Genomic DNA, 20,051 nt, shown 5'->3' with positions numbered 1-20,051 from the left:
TAGAAGATATTCTCAAATGTGTTTTCTGGAAAGAAAAATTCTTAAACTAGGGAATGAATCTTCTCCCTAATTCTCATTCTTAACATACTCTACTCCATCACCATTGTAATTCAGAAGATTTTTGGTGAGTACTCTCTTAGTAGTATGGGACCAAATTAGTCTATTGCTCTAATCTACACTAGATGTTGATTAAGGTGCTTAAGAACACCGGTGAGTAAGGTGCAAAATTGTAATGTACAGAACCAAGTTTAAAAATGTTTCTAAAAATCGAATTTCATGTTATAGTAGGATGAAAGCTTTCACACACAGAGAGAGAGAAAAAGAGTCTATGAAATAGGACATTAAAAGAGCACAATGAAAAAAAGGAAACCAAGATAAAAAGAGTGAAAGAGGAAAATATATTTTAACAGCAGGAAATGACATGACAAAAAAAGAGAAAAAAGTATAGAAAGACAGGTGGGAGAGCTAAAAGTCAAAATTAATGACAAAAAATGAAAAGTCTGCCTTCAGAAAACTGACAAAAAAATAGAATGGACAGCAAAGGATCTTCCAATTACAAATTTAAGTTTCAATGTCCAAATATTGCTATATTTTAAGAATGTCAGGATAGTATTTGTTAGATTGCATTATTCTTTTAATTTTCTTAAACTTAGAAAGATAAGATTGTTCACTGTGACAATTTTAAGGTACATAGTGGTCTCCACCTGCTTTGACACAGTAGGGTCCTTTGTACCCTTTGTATCCTTAACAGCTGGGCTATGACACTACTAGTTGAGCAAGTTTTTACTTATTCTATTTTTTCTTTCTTTCTTTCTGAGGTACTTGCTCCCTCTTAAAATGTTTTCTGGGCACTTGGAAGCCAAATAATTAAGACTGCCATAAAGGTGACACCAAAATAAGGTGTACAGCTTTCTTTCCTTTTTTTTTTTAAAATATATGTTTATTGGAGTATAACTGCTTCACAATACTGCACTAGTGGCATATAGCCTGAGAAAACTCTAGTTCAAAAAGAGTCATGTACCCCAGTGTTCATTGCAGCACTATTTACAATAGCCAGGACATGGAAGCAACCTAAGTGTCCATCGACAGATGAATGGATAAAGATGTGTCACATATATACAATAGAATATTACTCAGCCATATAAAGAAATGAAATTGAGTTATTTGTAGTGAGGTGGATGGACCTAGAGTCTGTCATACAGAGTGAAGTAAGTCAGAAAGAGAAAAACAAATATCGTATGCTAACACATATATATAGAATCTTAAAAAAAAAAAAAAAAAAAAGGACTGATGAACCTAGGGGCAGGACAGGAATAAAGAGGTAGACATAGAAAATGGACTTGAGGACATGGGGGGAGGGGGCAGCTGGGGCAAAGTGTGAGTAGCATCGACATATATACACTACCGAATGTAAAATAGCTAGTGGGAAGCTGCTGCATAACACAACTTTCTTTTAAGTCAAATGCTTTTGCTTTACTCTCTAATCTCTAGCATTGCAGGAGTCTCAACATCTATTTTTTTTCCTGTTTTTAGCGCCTTGCTTCTGAGTCTGTTACTGATACCTAAATATTTCAGATTTCTGCCAGATATATAAAGGCAGACTATAATGATATAAATAAAAATATAAATATTAGCCTGGAACGTTAAAAAAAAGGAAACTTCACAGAGCTATCTTAATAGCAGATGATAAGGTCCAAAATATAAAACACATATTCTCTCTCTCTCTTCCTGCCTCATCTCCCCCCAACTAACAATGTAGGGATATAACTTTCTCATTTGGCAAAGGGATGACAAAAGTTCATGCAAAAAAAGATAAATAAATACACAACTTTGGAGCGAAAGCAAATGTGAAAAAAGATTAATTTACTGTCTTTAAAAGCTTTTAATGCATCTCAACATTGTTAAGATTTTACTCATTTTGAATGCACTGTGCTAAGAGAGATAAGCCACAGGAAGCGGGATAAGATGTAGAAAAATGCACAGCAGGCCATAATATAATAAGCACTACAAGCAAAATACTCACAGAGGGTATGAAGGGTTCAAAGGAAGAAGGCATTGTAACCAGCTGGACGCATCGGGAAATCTAATAGAGGAGATGTCATTTGAGATGGGTCTGGAAGAATGGGTTGGATCTGGACGACAGAGACATCTGTTGCCACTGATTCTTCAGCTTTAGGTAGGTACTCATTCTATTTTATCTGCTATTACCTTTTTGCTGATTTCTTCTTGAATTTCTAACGTTCTGTATTAAGCCCTCCACTACATGACCTCACTGAGAATTTAATCATACCAGATTAATCACTGTCTCCTGAATAAACCAGACATTTAAAAATATCCCTTTGCCTCTACTCATAGGCTTCTCTTTCCTCACTCCATTGCTTTCTTCCCTTCCCTTGAGTAAGTTGCAAACTAGAATAGAAGACTTAGTTCACTTTCTATGTCTTGACCCTTCCCTGCATGAAAAAGTGTGTTATCTTACAGGTATTTCCAAAACTCTTTATATGTTGCTTGATTACTGTGTCTCGTATTGTATCACTTCATTTATAAGCTTGTTCCTGCAAGCAAACGATGAGATTCCTGAGGGCACGGGCCGCGATAGTCTTGTATCCTCAGGCCTGAGTCTCTCAGAGGGGAAATATCTGGTGTCTGTACGTACCCTGATGGAATCGGTTCTTGGTGCAAAAACAGTATAGGCAAATAGGACTAGGGCTTGTATACACAGCAGGTTCCCATAAGCTGCGGTCCATACTGAGAAACAGGCTGTGGACCCTCGGGTTCACCCTTCCTCTGACTGCGTGGGCCACTAACAAGAGCACACCTGGCAAGGTGAAGGTCACTTGGAAGCCCACAGCACCACGAGTAGCAGCAGCTCTCATTTCCTAGTATGTCATCCTCCATGCGTTAATCGTTTCTCTGCAGCGGCCTAAAGTGGCCCTTCATTCTCTTCAGGATCAGGGAAACACCTCCCTTGCTTTCAGCCAGTGAGAAAAAAGACTAAGACTTTCCTGGGGCTGGGAGCGGGGATTCCCTCTGCCGGAGCGTGCCATTTCTACCCCGCCTACCTGGCTGGAGACGGCCAAGGAGAAGGAGCTGGGGGACCTGGGGACACTCCACGCGCGCGTCCCCCTCCTCCAGAGAGGGGGTTGGAGCCCTGGAACCCGCTAATTAGGCTCGCCCCCATTGGTCTTCCCCAGGCACCGCCGTCACCGTTATGCTAATGAGGGGAGTCTCATTGGCGGGGCCTCCGCGGCGGCCCCGCCCACGGGGAGAGCCCGTCCGCTGCGCGGGGACTCCAACCCCGGGACCCCCGGCGCCTGCGCGACGGTGCGGGGCGTCCGCCTGAGGGAACCTGCTGCCCGGAGCTGTCCTCGGAGGAGGCTCTCGCCGCCCGCCGTGCGGGAAAGTGCTTCACCCTAACGCTGAGCGCACGCCCACCCCTCTCCCCTCTTTCTAGCCACCGAGCGTTTTTTCTCTTTTTTCTTTCGGGCGAAGTAACTTTTGCATTCCCGCCTCCCCCGAGTCCTGGGGACCAGAGGCGGCGCCGATCCTGGGGGCGGTTCCTTGGCAGCGTTGGTTCTTGTCAGAGCCAGACTTTTGCTCTTGGGCTGGGTTTGCATCATCCCCATCACACCCTCAGGAGAGAGGAGCCGGCCCCTTTCAGCCTCAGCTTCCGGCTGGGAGCAGACCCCCCTCCCCCATCCCAGGCCCCTTCCCCTGCTCCAGCCCGTCTCCCGCATTTCGTTAGTCCGCGCCCTCTACTCCGCAATATTTTCTTTCTCTCGTCCTCCTCGCCTCCATTCGTTGTTTTACGTTTCCCACTCTTTGAGGAAGGATGGTTGATTTGGAGAGCGAAGTGCCCCCTCTGCCTCCCAGGTACAGGTTTCGGGATTTGCTGCTAGGGGACCAAGGATGGCAGAACGACGACAGGTGAGTGGTGTGCTGCATTGTGGTTCCGTAGATACAGCTGGAAAAGGGAGGGATGGGGAGGCTGGAAGGGGAAAAGGAGGGAGAGGAGGGAAAGGAGCCAGAGGCTGGGGGAGGGAGGAAAAGGGACTCTTTGACGTGTCTCTCCATTTTGACTCTCTAGAGCAATTGCTGTAGGCAAGGAACTCTTTGCCTTTTCACTTTCTGATCCCTGCAATGTATTTGTTGCATTTATTTGTGCTTATTCTTTTGTCTATCTGTGCTTTCTTAGGGTGTGTATGAGGCTGGCGTGAGAGGTACAATTACATCCAAATGGCACGCAATATCAGTGCCAGTCAATTTTCATTTTTTTTTCCTTAGGTGTTGTTAACCAAATTCGAAAATGCATCCAAGTTGATTGAAAAAGCACATTAGAAACTTAAAATCACCTGCACCCACCTGTTTACTTACTCCGTGTCAGTCTTGTCTTGATTAGGTGTCAAGACACTTGCCACTGGGAATTTTATGCTTTTTAAACATTTGAAGACGCAGGTAGACAATTGGTTTAAATATGTAACAGGTAGTTAGTGAAAATGACAGCGTTGGCAATGGAAAATACTCACTTTGAATGGGTAACTATGACTATTATTAATAATGGTGTTCGTATAGTATGATCCAACCTTTTCGTAAATAATGATAATAATATTGCTCATGTGTTTTATCTATAGCATCACTGTTTTGCCTAGTTAAACTTCTGGAATTCCTCTTGCTATGTCTTATTATTATTATTTAAGAAGCACATTTTATGTTTCATTGAATTTAGTATTTTCCAAAATAGTCATTTAGGTATCACATGCCACATTTCCTTGTTTTAAAATAATATGTGTATACTAAGTAGTCTTTCAACTCAATTGAAATGTTCCCTTAAAGTTCAGTTTGGTATTGATGTTCTATTTTAATTGCATAAAAGATCCATTATTGGTCCCATTCAGAATCTCTTGTTCAACCACTGGGAAATACCTTCCTTCCTCTTCTTCCCATCTCAGCTCTCAATACCAACCCCTACCCTACACACAGGGGATTTTATCTTGAGCATCAATTGTGGACTTCTTCTTTGGTCTCATGTTAGTAATTTAAAGGGGTATGGATGTTTTGTAGAGGATAATATTTCAGTTCAATCTCTTCTTTTTAGGCAAAAACATATATATTGGTAAAAAATTAAAGAACAAATACCAATTTATGAGTATGCTTGGAATGTAAGGTGTTCTGGTTGACTGAAGATGAAGAAAAGAATATTTAAACAGATTTCAATGCTAATTGACATTTAGATAAACTATATTAACTTAGCTCAATGGCTCTTGAAGTACAGTGAGGTGTTCATCGTAATTGGATCTGTATTTGTTACTTCAGGAGGTCAGGATCATCATGTAGAGTAGAAACCCTCATTGTAAAAGTGTGAGCTGGACTGAGCACATGGAGTACATATTTTGGACTTGGTGGTGGTAGCACTGTTTGCTTGTGTTTTTTTAACATCGTATCCCAGATACTAATTGTTCATGTGGTTGCCTTCACTTTTCTAGGGGTGCTGCAGTTATATTTCAGGAATTAAGAAGTTTGGTTAGTTGACTGCTTCCTAAATGAGTCGTTGCTATGTTAAAAAAAGTTTTGCACGTTTATTTAAAATACGTATTATAATGAAAGTTTATGCTAGACCAACTTTAACTTTAAAATTAGGCCATATGTACTGTTGGTATTGTTACTGAACCAAACGTGGTGGGTCCACTTTAAAGGTAATTTTGTGGCTCCGTGAAAACTTAGTTTTGGTTCTATTAGTTGTCCATCTTCGAAGACAAGAGCCTTTGATTAATAGGGACACAGGTTTCAATCCTATGCTTATTTCTTCACTACCTGAGTGGCCTTGGGCAAGTCATTCAGCCATTATGAAATTCAGTAATCTTATTTCTGTAAGATATTTCTGTAAAACTAACACTTAGTTGGTACTAAGTACTTGGCTAGTGCTATATGTTAACTATGCTATATGTTATATGCTTATATGTATGTGTGTGGATAACATATATATATATATATATATATATATATATATATATATATATAAACACATGTATATGTTAACTTATGATATGTGTTATCTCAGTCGATCCTCACATAGTCCCTGAATTGTAGGTAATTATTTTAAGGACTAGGAAACTCAGTTTCTGGGAAATTAAATTCTTGTGTTGGTGATATATCTTACAAGTGTAAAGATGACTTTGTGACTGAAATTACTCAAGAAGCTCCGAAGTTCCCTCCACTTAATTAAATTTGAATTTATAAGAATAATTTTACAGCATCTAGCATAGGTGAGGTGCTCTTAATGTTAGTTCTCTTCTTCACCTATGACTCAAAGTTTGCAACTTTTAAAATTTTCTTCAGAATCTTAAATTAATATGCAATAAGTAAAGTCTTCTCTTTTTAGTATTGTCACAGATTCCTCTTTGCAATTAAGGCTGAATAGCAATCTTATTCTACTCAGTTATCTTGTGGACTCAATTCCTGCAGAGTTGAGGAGGAAGTAGTCTTTCATACAGGAATATGTAGACAGTTTCTAACAACAGATGCATCTACTGCTCTGCCCATGTTCTCTGGATATTTTCTATGAACACCCTCTGCCTGTCTGAGGTTTTTTGTTTGTTTTCTCCTAGCCTCAGGTGCACACCAGGGACTCTTGGAGAGCAAGGCAGAAGTGCCACTGAGTAAATACGGATTTGTTAGACAAATACCTTAGCCTCCTAGTTCCTTGCTTGGGACCATTCTGGAGCATGTTCTCTACACTGTGTCCAATGGGACTCAGCTCTAGCTGGCTCACGGTGATAAATGGCTTGGTACTGCGAGTTTATTGGCTTCCTCCCCCTTCTCCCTAACTGGTATTTTCTGTATCATTTCCCAAATATGCTATTTAGGCTTCAGTCCTTAACTCAAGGTCTTCTTCTGGGGGAATCTGGATCAGGCTGGAAACCTTCCCCATCTAGAGTCACATCCTAGAAATGATGGGGGAATTAGATGATAGGAAAGTAGACATGTTCTACCCCGCCCTTCATTTTAAGAATTTTAAATTCAATCTTAGTAGGATATGTTGGGATGGCATGTGAAAATGAGTGAGGCATATCACTGCTGTGTGAAAGGGTATTGTTACAGAGGGAATATTGGTGGGTCTACCAGGATACAGGAAGTGTGTACTCCACACCGTAGATTGTGAACTAGCCTTGGATAGTTCACTTACGTTTATGTTGTACCGCCTTTTGGTAGGGAAACAGACGCACACTTAAAATACATGCAATATGTATGTATATGTATAATGTATATGTGATAGATCTGTATTCTATGTGAAATATATGGAATGACTATGTAACGTATAGGTCAGTGCGTCCTTACATAATTACCTCTCCCTTATTTGCATTCTGGTATCCTGTTCTAAGTAGCACGGAAGGGAAAAGAGTTAGAGCAGTGAAGATAATTTAGCATAGGAATAACATTAGTTCTGGGAGGCCATGAATAAGTTTGAGAGTTGCTAAATGCCAACACTGCTTACGCCTTAGGGATGTCTGTTGTATATATAATGCGTGTTTACTTTTTTGGCATCCTGAATAGAACACAAAAATCTAATTTAAATGGTTTGTATAATATTTCTTTAATGGTCATTTATCCAATCAGCTAATGTTTGAATACATGTACATCTGAGGGCCTCATTAAGTTAGGCTTTGGGAAGAATATAAGAAAGAATATGAAACAGGGCTTGATCAGGAGGTGTTCACAGATATAATTAGAGGTGAATTTTCCCCCAGAATGTTGAAAGTATTGCTTACGTTATGATGATATCCTTGCAGAATTTCTGTTTTAAGACTGTCAAGAAGAGCATCCAGCATTTGTAGATAGGATATTCAGGGTTGGCTTGAAAATACAGTAGCTAAAATCACTATATTACAGATGGCTCAAAATCTTAATATACTTTGAATTTAATATTTAGCATACTTAATATCATCAAAGTTACTCTATGATTGAAACCAATATGAGTAGAGATAGAATTTAACTGATCTTATATGGGAGCCATTCTGTAATATGTAAAATCTTTGTAGTGTTACAATACTTTTTTTTTCTATTTTAATGTTTCTAAGATTCATAAAGCAATAAAAATTTAGAATATTCTCTTCCAGTTAAAGGTTGGTAAATTTCAGGTTTTAAATGCCTTTCGGCAGTTAGGACAAGCCTTTCTCATCCTTCATCATGACTCAGTAATTTTAAAGTTTGGAACACAATGCACTTGATGTGGATAAATTATCACAGCTGTGGACAAATTACTGATAATGGACAATTCTCAGTTGCAGTCATATCGGAATAGGCCATTTATTTAATTAACATTATTCTGGTTTTCAGATATTTGGTCAGGTGTTGCAACTCCAGTAATTTTAAGTATATCTTTCATGTTTTGTAGGTGGAATTTAAAAGTAATGCAAGCAAGTCACCTGATGCATTGTAGTAATTGAAAACATAAAAGAATTGAACAAAGGGTACAGTTCAATTGATTAATAGTTTAAGAAGTATTTATAAAATGGGGGAATGTTGGATAGCTTTTGGAGTATGTGTAAGTTTAGCTATCATACAATGAAAATATGCAATATGACTTTATATAATCAAATTGAATTGGGAAAATGGGTTTTGGATTGGCATCTGGCACATTTATGTGTTACCAATTTTATCTTTCTTATTAAATTATATATTATTTTGAAAAGTAGCCATTTAATATAAAGTTCTTATTCTAAGATTTTATGTTCAGGTCAGTAAATATACTTTTAAAATATTTTAAGTGTTATTAAAAAGAATGAAATATTATTTTTACTGTTTAATTATATAGTGGAACCAACCATGCATATGCAATATCTATAAAAATGATTTAAGCATTTATTATCAGAAAACCCAGATTATTTGGTGCCTTTTAGCACTATTATATTAAGAGAAATCTCCTTGAATAAGGCAATAAAAAATTACCTACTGCTGAAGTAGGCAATGGTGCAAAAATTGACTCTACATATATATATAATATATAAAATGCAGAGAAAAATGTAGTATAATAATTATTATTTTTCAATAGTTACCAATAATTCAGACATTCATAGTTTATATAAAAACATATGATTTTTTCTTTTTACCTACTCTTATTAATAAAATTGAAATATGGCTTTTCAAATTTATTGGAATTTAAAGTTTGATTCCATTTAACCACTCTTATATATCCACTTTTTGCATATGGTTACTTATTTGTAATATCTCTTCTGTGAGTATTACACTTTTCTCAAGATACCTCTATGTATAATAAATCTTGGGTGAAGGAAGTTGGAATGTAGCAATTTCATTTTCCACATAAGGTATGTGACATTTTCAGGAGATTAAACTTTCTACTAAACAGCTTCTCCACTGCAGCTTCAAGTTAGTCTTGAGGACGGGTAGAAAGACATAAATCCAGATGGATGACCAAGAAAATGATTTCAGCTAACTTATTGTTTTATCAGAATTAACATACTTTTTTCCTTCTCTGTTAGTAATGTAACTCAACTTCTGCAAAAATAGATTTGAAAGGTAGTAAGATAAGTAATACAAATGAAAGCTTATTTTGGTCTTCATTATTGGTACAAAATAAAAATTAACAATATCTTTAGTCATCACGTGTACCTGTACTAGGTTAATAGTGAATGCGATACTTTTATTGGCTTTTTCAAATCATGCTCTTGTAGAGATGTGGGTGGACCTAGAGACTGTCATACAAAGTGAAGTAAGTCAAAAAGAGAAAAACAAATATTGTATATTAACACATATATGTGGAATCTAGAAAAATGGTACAGATGAACCGGTTTGCAAGGCAGAAGTAGAGACACAGATGTAGAGAACAAACGTATGGACGCCAAGGGGGAAAGAGGGGGATGAATTGGGAGATTATACTTATATGCACTAATATGTATAAAATAGATAAGTAATGAGAACCTGCTGTATAACACAAGGAACTCCACTTCATTTCGCTGGACAGTAGAAACTAACACAACATTGTAAAACAACTATACCCCCCCAAAAAAAAACAAAAAAAATCATGCTCTTGTTTATCGTTTATATGTTTATATATCATTTTGTCATTGATGGTTCATCTGCTTTTATTAGTGTATTTATGTATTGCCAACGTTGTCTTACTTATGTGCCATGCTTGTCTAAGTTGCCTTTAGAAAATGAAACAGGAAGAAATACATTTTACAGTAAAATTTAACCAGCAGCTTTGTATATTTATAGTTTGAAATTTAATAAGGGTGGCCTTTTCTGAGCTGTATTTAATACCTTCAATCAAGATGTCTTTAAACTAATGCTTTTCCTGAGTCTTAAGTTGCTAATTTAAAATTTCTCAGTAAAAGTAATCAAAACAATAGGTAATAATCCAGAAGGACAATTACTTTTACTCTTTGATAATTTTTGACTGCATATGGGATTTTTTTTAATAGGTCATGATTTTTTTTTTCACAAGTATCTTAATCATTAGACAGCAATCAAGTTACAATTTAAGAGAAAACTACTTGGAGAACAGAGTAAAAAGAAAAAGGTGCATCTGTAGCACTGAGAAAATCTCAACCTCAGTACAAATTCAAACTGGCTGTGGGGAGTTGTAAAAACTAGGATGTGAGTGAAGTGGGTGGTGGGCGGGGACTTGGAGTCCCCTTTCATACTGAGTGTACCTCCCAAGTAGAGTGGATAAAGATATTCTGAGCCAGAAACTTCTTTCTGGTAGTCATGGTGGTGGTATGTAAGGTTTTTAAAGTTTTAAGCAAATGACCAAACTTTATGAACAAATTATAAAGACCGAGCATAGATATTTTACCCTTGCAATTCAATAAAATATAGAACATTGTTAATCTGTCAAACATTTAATATAATCCATATTAAATATTTATACCTAATACACATTTATAATGATTATTGTACTTCAATTCTGATTAACGTAGAAATGAAGAAATTTGCCACATTTTAGTATATGTGCTGCTGAAGCGAGCACTAAATTTGCCACATTTTGCAATCTTGAGCTTTACTTTGCCAGCCAAATCACATTATTAGTTTTCTTTCACCTAAAACAATCATTAATATTGATAACTTTTCTAATATTCTGTATTATGTCACTTGTTTTGTTATACACTCATGTATTACAGAGCATAGGCTATGGTTCCTTAGGAGCTGAGGTTACCTTGTATTCCCAACCATCGCTCCCACCCAAATCTTTGTTCGTGTATGTTTGGCCTCATAATTTGTTACAGTGTCTGGGTATTGCATGACCCTGAGCCACTGTGATATTTGACTGCATATTGCTCATGTGAAAGAGTGACCATATACGTGCTTGCAGAAGATAAATAAAAACCCAGGCGTTGTGAAGGCAAGAAAGTGCTGTAAGAATGGCATTGGGTCCTTCATATCTGATCATCTGGAAGCAGAAGAGTGAATTCAAAATATCTGACCTTGATTCCTCAATAACCAGAACTAGATTCTCTTAAGGAGAATCTGAGATGTAGTATAATTTCAAGGGAAGGAAGAATCACTGCACATACTCGGAAAAGTAAATCATTTGTGTAAACTGAGTGCTCCAGTGGTATTAGATTGACCTGTCGTCTTTGGTTGGGATGTGGGGATGGGTTTGGAGTTGGGAAAGGGATTTGGTAGAGGCTGGAAAGTCCTGGTCACCTGAAAGGAGTAGGGGGGACATACTCTTGCGGGTTCTGAGAAGAGGATCCATGGAAAAGGGAGGCAGGGGACAGTGAGATTTCTCTCCCCGATTTTGTCTTGGATTGATCATATTTATCTCGTCTTTTTTTGACAAATAGAAGCAGTGAAGGGAAGTAGAAACAGAAACCCAGGCTGCCAAGCTTGGCTGGTCTGTAGGGCACTGTTGCCTGGCAGCAAGTCTCAACTCTTGGACCCCTTTCCTGTTCAGACTCTTAACTGGGCCTCTCTTTGGACTGTGCTTTAGTCCTCTCAGCATTACTGCAATTATGCCACGGCTTTAAAGAGTGAGAATCATTTCCCTCTGTGTGCACCTTTCTTAAACTCAGAGTTGTATTATTTCTACTTTTCACACTATGTATGTGCAAGAAATGGACTTTGCGCACAAAGACAAAAACCAGTGAATCTAAGGACTAAAGGACATCTTGTTCTTGGCTGTCTTGCAGTGGACCTTGCACAGAAACAGAATGATGAATTATTACGGGGGCACACTTAGCCCATCTTGTAAAGCACTGTGTGAATAGGGATAAAAGTGGATGAACACATTTCAACCTCATTTAACTCCCTGTGGGAAGACTTGCAGATAGTCCACATTTTGCAAACAACCAGTTATTAACAAGAGGGACCAGATGTGTGGTTTAATAATGGACAGGCTGCTGTGTCAGGTCTGTCAAAAATTGAAATACCACTCTATCCCCTAGGAATCGGATCTGGTGATTAGTAAGCAGCACAAGTTCCAGTCAGGAGTGATGGCAATGACTTTAGTCACGACCACACCGTGTGATGATGACACTGGCAAATTGTAGATGGAAGCTTTTGTAAGATGTTTCTATTTCTTGCTTATCTCTCCACAAGAGTTCCTGTGCTATTCCACCTCTTTACTGAAAATACAGAAGAAGAAGTGAAAATAGGTGATGATATTGAAGAAGGTATAGAACGCCACACATTGTTCTAAGCATGTCCCATGTATTATTTCATTGACTCTTCACACCAGCTCTTAGGAATCTGGTATCCTTCCTTTCTTACAGATGAATGTCCTGAGGTACAGAAATTCATGACTTGTTCCAAGTTACATAATCCTAAGAGCTAGAACCAGAATCTAATTATTATGCCTACCCCCTATGTTTACAACTAAACAGATGTGGTTTAATGCTATGAAATAACAGAAAGAACAAAATGCAAACAAATGTGAATGCTTTGGAAGGTAGAAGAATCACATAGCATCTGCATCCCTTTAGGTTAGCATCACAATGAGTAACTCGAGGAAAGTTATGGAATTTTTGATGTTGGTAATATTTTCTGGGAGAAAATAGTTTTTCCCCTCTCCATATAGAGCATTGTTCTTTTGACAGTCTGAAGAAAGTGGATTGAAATAGGAAATTAGTGAAACAAACAAAGCAGAGATTTTGTTTATATAAATATTTATTTATTTATAGTAGAAATAGGCTAAAGGTAATTGATATCCCAGGAGTCACAACAATTCACAACAATTACCTTTCTTTTGATATGGCTAGGGTTTTTTTTATGTTTCTCAGTAGAACTTTGGGGTTTTCTACTTATACTTCTACTCCCTAAGGTATTTGTACCCACCTGAAATTCATTTTTCTCAATAATTGTGCTGGTGATCATGAAAATCCTCTTGCAGAGATGTTATGACATCTAAATGTGGTAATGTCAAATTACTTGATGGAGGCCTTAACATTTAGGTGTACCTATTAGTATGTTTCACCTGTTCCAAAAAAGATTTGCAATGGTTCACATAAATATGTGCAATAGCATAAATAGAAAAAAAATAGCTGAAGAAAAATATAATAAGGGGGTAAAAATGAATCAAGTGTAGAGTTGGTACACAATATGAATTCCATGAATTCCTATGTAGTTACCAGAGATGGACCACAGAGTTAGAGCAAAGACATGATCGGTCACATAAGATGAGAAATAAACCACCAGTCCAGGAGAAATACAGCTTTCCTTGGTGTTCAAATTGAAAGGACATTTGTCCCGTGGATCTTGGTTAGTGTACAATATCCTCACCCACTTTCCTGTCATAAAAGAAGAGCAAATTTCATAAGACTTTTGTGACATCTCACTGTCAGATGCTGATATAACTAGAAAGAATTATTCACTTAAAGTAGATCTACAGGACACACATACATGTATTTCAGATACATATTTTAGGACAAAAAAAGAGAGAAACTCCTGAAGTTACTTAGTCTTTCATGTAATCTTACTTAAAAACTTGTTTTATATAGATGGCTTTGATTAATAATTAAGAATGCAAAGAGTTTAGGGTTATATTCTTCGTTGTGAACCTGAAGTATAAATGTACTCAATAGTGGGTAGGATGACTCACTTCATGGAGAATCTACTAAGATTCTAACCAAAACACAAGACTGAATTGTAGTTATTCTCACCTCCTCACAAAGGTTAGATTAATTCATTTATTTTCCCACAAATACCTAAAGTAAATATCATACAATTTAACATTATATAAAGACTTTGTAAATATCCTGAATTTAGTTATTTATATAGCCCTATATATCTTCATATACATAGAGATATATATTAAGCACATAATTTTTATAGCAGACTTCTGGTTGCTAATTAGTTGATACAAATAACCTCAAACTAGAATATTTTTTCAGTTTATCCACCATCACCAATATCATTATAATCCTCCAGAATTCTGCATTTCAAAACTCACAGTAGTTTTGTATTATTTTTTCAGCTTGCTTTTTTAGTTAGTTCTTGATCTCCATCTATTCTTTTTTGGTAGCATTTCATTCCTTCTTATTTAAATTAATATAGCTCTTGCTAGCATGCTTCATTGTTCCAAGCCTGTTCTTTGCACCCCACCTCCAATAATCTCCATGGCCAGCTCAAGTCTCATTCAACTTAAGCATTTTCATCAGAATCTTCTTAACATAATTTTAACCTAATATTCATGTCACTGATGCTTATTATGTAAAATTTAAAATGCTCAGCCCAGTATTCAATGTTCTTCATTAATTGACTCCTCCATTAATTTTTTTTTTCCTGAAAACACATTTCTAATGTCTTCAAACTGCAGGCCCAGTTTTTTCTTTTAAATAAATCAATTTATTTAAACTAAAACAAACAATTCACCCATTTCTCCTACTCCCTCTCCCAGCCTCTGCAACCACCAATCTATTCTTTGTATCTATGAGCTTTTTCTTTTTAAAAAAACTTATTATTTTTTTAGATTCCACATGAAAGAGAGATCGTATTTTATTTGTCTTTCTCTGTCTGACTTATTTCACTTAGCAGAATGCCCTCGAGGTCCATCTGACACCATTTTGGTGTCAGATTCAAAATGATCACCAAGGCTTATGTCAAGGGCCTTACCGCCTCTGTTTTCTTCTAGGAGTTTTATAGTTTTAGGTCTTATGTTTAAGTCTATAATCCACTTTGAGTTAACTTTTTGCCTGGTGTAATATCGTTGTCCATTTTCATTCTTTTCAATGAGGCTCCCCAATTTTCCCAACACCATTTGTAACAAATGGCAAGATTTCACTTTTTTTTTTAGCTGAAATATATATGTATATACACACACACATATATATTTGATGCACTTTATTCATTCATCCATCAGGGGACTCCTAGGTTGTTTCTATATCTTGGCTATTATAAATAATATTGCTATGAACATAGGGTTGCACATATCCTTTTGAGTTAGTGTTTTCTTGTTTTCAGATAAATACCCACAAGTGGAATTGCTGGATCATATCATAGTTCTATTTTTAAATTTTTGAAGAATTTTATAGTGTTTTCCGTGGGACTGCACCAATTTACATTCCCATCAGCAGTGCATGAGGGTTCCCTTTTCTTCAAAACCTCTCCAACAGTTGTTATTTGTTATTTTGATAATAGCCATTCTGACAGGTGTGAAGTGATATCTCACTGTGGTTTGATTTTTTTTTTGAATTTTATTTTATTTTATTTTTTATACAGCAGGTCCTTATTAGTTATCTATTTTATACATATTAGTGTATACATGTCAATCCCATCTCCCAATTCATCCCACCACCACCACCCCCACCCCCCCACTCACTGTGGTTTTGTTTAACTTTTTCCTGATGATTAATGATGCTGAGCATCTTTCCTTGGCCTTTTGGCCGTCTGTATGTCTTTTTGAAAAAAATGTCTATTCAGATTTTCTGTCCATATTTAAAATCAGATTGCTTGATTGAGTTGTATGAATTCTTTATATATTTTGGATATCAGTTCCTTATCAGATTTATCAGTTGCAAATATTTTCTCCTATTTGGTAGGCAGCCTTTTCAGTTTGTTGATGGTTTCCTTTCCTGTGTAGAAGCTTTTTAGTTTGAAGTAGTCCCACTTATTTAGTTTTGCTTTTGTTGCTTTTGCTTTTGGTGTCAGATTCAAAATGATCACCAAGGCCTATGTCAAGACCTTACCATCTATGGTTTCTTCTAGGAGTTTCATAGTTTCAGGTCTTATGTTTAAGTCTTTAATCCACTTTGAGTTAATTTTTTGCATGGTGTAATATCGTTGTCCAGTTTCATTCTTTTCATTGTGGCTGCCTAATTTCCCCAACACCATTTATTGAAGAGACTGTCCTTGCCCTAACTGTATATTATTGCCTCCTTTGTTGTAAACTAATTGAACATATATACATGGGTTTATTTTTGGGTTCCCTATTCTGTTCCATCTATCTAGTGTCTGTTTTTTTTTTTTTTTTTTTTTTTTTTTTTTTTTTTTTGTGGTACGCGGGCCTCTCACTGTTGTGGCCTCTCCCGTTGCGGAGCACGGGCTCTGGACGTGCAGGCTCAGCGACCATGGCTCACGGGCCCAGCCACTCCGCGGCATGTGGGATCTTCCTGGACCGGGGCATGAACCCGTGTCCCCTGCATCAGCAGGCGGACTCTCAACCACTGCGCCACCAGGGAAGCCCTAGTGTCTGTTTTTATACTAATACCTTACTCTTTTGATTACTATAGCTTTGTAATATAGTTTGGCATCAGAGAGCATGTTGCCTCCAGCTTTGTTCTTATTTCTCAAGATTGCTTTGGTTATTTGGGGTCTTTTATGATTCCATATAAATTTTAGGGTTGTTTGTTCTATTTCTGTGAAAAAACACCATTAGAATCTTGATAGGGATTGCATTGAATCTCTAGATTACCTTGGGTGGTATGGACATTTTAACAATGTTAATTCTTCCAGTCTATGAGCACATAATATCTTCATTAATTTTTCCTAAACTGCTTTTTGAAATTTAGTCATTGTAGTTACTCACAGAAATCACTCCCCACCTCCCATGCTGATATCCACTTCATTGTCTTTGCTGGTATCACACCACGTTCTTAGGCTTCCTGGCATCTCTTCCTGTTCACGTCATCCCCCTGCTTCATGATTGGACCCGAAACCAAACACAGAGCCAGAGTTACTAATGAAATCTTTGAAATCACTCAGGCTATTCAATATATTTTACATATCATGATGTTGTTTTACAATTACTCACATGTTATTTCAGGTATAACATATAACTTTCTAGGGAAAAAGTCATGTCTTCAATTTATTTTGGATCTTCCTATATTGTTTAACACACGTGGTTTACACAAAGGCTCCAAGAATTTTAATTCTGTAATATAAGGAAGATATTTTTTAAAGAAAAAAAAGTCACAGCTATGAATATATATGTGCACCACATACATACATATATACATTATTATAATAAAAGTAGAAGATCATTTGAATTTGAGATGTTTTTCTCCATGGAAACAAAATAGTTTTTTAAAGCTCCTTCTAAACCCAGGTATGTAGTTTAAATCATTTGACTTGAAAATGCCATTCCCACTTCTAGTTTAATATTCACAAGAAGGTTCCCTTTCAAAAAGGCAAAGCAGAATGTGCTTCAGTCCATAATTCATACAGTGACAGTTCAAATGACTGTTAAAGTGAATTCTGAATTTTACATATAGGGCTGCTCAGTGAAAGCCATCAGTCTGCTTGACAGGCAGCAGTGCCATTGTCCAAGAGACTTGTGGAGGTGTTGAAAAGATCAGATAGGTAGTGGTAGTAATACTTATATAATTGGGATGAACAGAAGGAATTCTTTTGGTCTTAAATAGTATAAAAAAAGGTTTTTTTTTTAATTGAGGAACGGTGCTTATAATAGTTGAGTATGTTTAATTTTGCAGTGTTAGTGTGAATAGAATGATTTTCTAGAGGAATAAAAAATATGTGAAATATATCAGTGACAGTTATCTAACATGTTCCAAGTCTTAGAATAGAAGGAGACACATTCTTCCAAAACATGTATATTCCAATTATTATTCTATTTACCGAGTCAGAGCTTTACCTGCTCTTTTTGTCCAATGGAATGAACACTTTTGATTTCACTTCATTCTCCTTTTCAGTATCAGAAAGAAACTTATAATACATCTCTTTACCACATGGCAGGTAGGAGAGAAACAAACTCTAGTCACTTACAGAAATATATAATTAAATGTGTTTTTTTAAAAAAGACTAATTAACATGTTCATTATAAAGTTGCTCTGACTTGCTGATTCTGTTCCTCCTACTACATATTCCAAGTAATGTCTCCTTTTAGTAAACCCGTATAATAAAGTGAGGGGAAGTTCCTCTGTGCATCTCAAATTGTGTTCACATTGAACTTATGCCTGCTACCATATGAGTTAGGATGATGTATGCGAGGTACTTGAATGATACAATCCCACGCTCATACCATCCTTGAGCTTATATTGTGTCGGAGACATAAGACATGCAAAATAACTCCCATAAAGTAGAACATGGTACAAGGGACAGTATTATGGGAGTATTAGAAAGAGCTTCTTGGAGAGTTTTAGAAAGGAAATTTTATATATTAGGATTCATGTATTAGACATAAAGTAGTAATGGCTAGCCCAAAGGTATGGTGGGTCTTCCATGGGGCATGTTCTAGGAAAAGATGCAGTAAGTAGACTAGATTGGACATAGTATAGGATACTTGTGGATCAATAATGGATATCAGTAGTTTGGGGGAAGACTGTAGGAGAACTTATATTGCCAAATTGAAGAGTGTGATTTTTTTTTTTTCTCTAGACTGTGGGGAATTATTGAAAGGTTTTGAATAAGAAAGTGGCGTGATTAAAGTTGTAGCTTTAGAAACTGCTGGAAGAGTAGGAAATTCATTAAGCTAGTTTAATGGGATAAAAGAGGTACAGCAGTGATAGTGAAAAATGGCCCCCCCAAAAAAAATTCAATAAAATACTTTGGAAGTGTCATTAACAAATGTGAAAATGGATTGGGGTGAAGAATATCAATGTTGTGAAATGAGAGGAAATATGAAAAGAGGATCAATTTGGGTTAGTGTTTGTCATGTTTGTGCAATGCAACTTGACATTATTCACTGGGGTTATAAATTCTAGGGAGCAAAATCTCTAGTATCTAATTATGCCTTGCAAAACGCCCAAGGAAGGTGCTCTTTAATATACACATTTTCATTATTGATAAAATTGAATTCAATTCAACAAGCAATAGTTAAGGCCTGACCATGAATTGTGGTCTGTGCTAAGCCTCTGAAAACAAAGAATAAGGTGTTCCCACCTTCATTTATCTTAGAAAGGAGAGAAGGACAAATAAACAAGCAATTATTGTGTAGCGTACTACATAAAAAAAAGTATGAGCAAATTGTGGAGCTAGCACAGGGGAAACAGAATTATGTGATGATATTATGTACATTAATACATAAAAAAGTTATTATATTGTATTTAATCCTTTTAAAATGTATTGGTTTTGTATTCTTCACAACATGTATGGAAAGGTAAACCAATCTCATGTTGCATTTTATAGGCAGAAACTCAACTAAAGATAATTTATTTTTATTTTTTTCTTCTATTTTTTAATTGAAGTATAGTTCATTTACTATATTATGTTAGTTTCATGTGTACAGCATAGCAATTCAGTTATACATTCACTTATACATATGTATATATCTATTCTTCTTCAGATTCTCTTCCATTGTAGGTTATTACAAGATATTAAGTAGAGTTCCCTGTGCTATACAGTAGGTCCTTGTTGGTTACATATTTTATATATAGTCGTGTGTATATGTTAATCCCAACCTCCTAATTTATCCCTCCCCCACCCCCCTCTCCCTTTTGGGAACCATAGGTTTGTTTTCTATGTCTGTCTGTGAGTCTATTTCTTCAACTAAAGAGAATTTAAATGCCTGACACAATAGCAGAAAGTCTCTATTCTCTCAGTGGCAAATCCTAGAAAACCCAGCTAAGATACATGCAATAAAACAAGATGTCTGGAACTACTATAGTTTCAGGGTTGAATTTCGACCCCAGGATATGTGT

At 36.5% G+C, this 20,051-nt stretch overlaps 1 protein-coding gene across 3 annotated transcripts in view; it reads left to right on the top strand.

Moving 5' to 3' along the window:
• Positions 1-3,832: 3,832 nt before the first annotated feature.
• The window catches only part of KCNT2 (potassium sodium-activated channel subfamily T member 2), a gene marked incomplete at both ends in the record, with an annotated part of 353,426 nt that continues 337,207 nt past the window's right edge, over positions 3,833-20,051 (top strand). For all 3 annotated transcript variants that reach the window (XM_079727058.1, XM_079727057.1, XM_079727056.1), the window contains one exon: positions 3,833-3,927. In XM_079727058.1, the coding sequence (XP_079583184.1) occupies positions 3,833-3,927 (95 nt within the window). The remainder of the gene's footprint in view (positions 3,928-20,051) is intronic.

The sequence above is a fragment of the Hyperoodon ampullatus genome (assembly GCF_949752795.1).
Source record: "Hyperoodon ampullatus genome assembly, chromosome: 2".
Classification (NCBI taxonomy): Eukaryota; Metazoa; Chordata; class Mammalia; order Artiodactyla; family Ziphiidae; genus Hyperoodon; species Hyperoodon ampullatus.
Note: the sequence above shows the minus strand (reverse complement) of the source record. Positions and strands in the feature narration are given on the sequence as shown.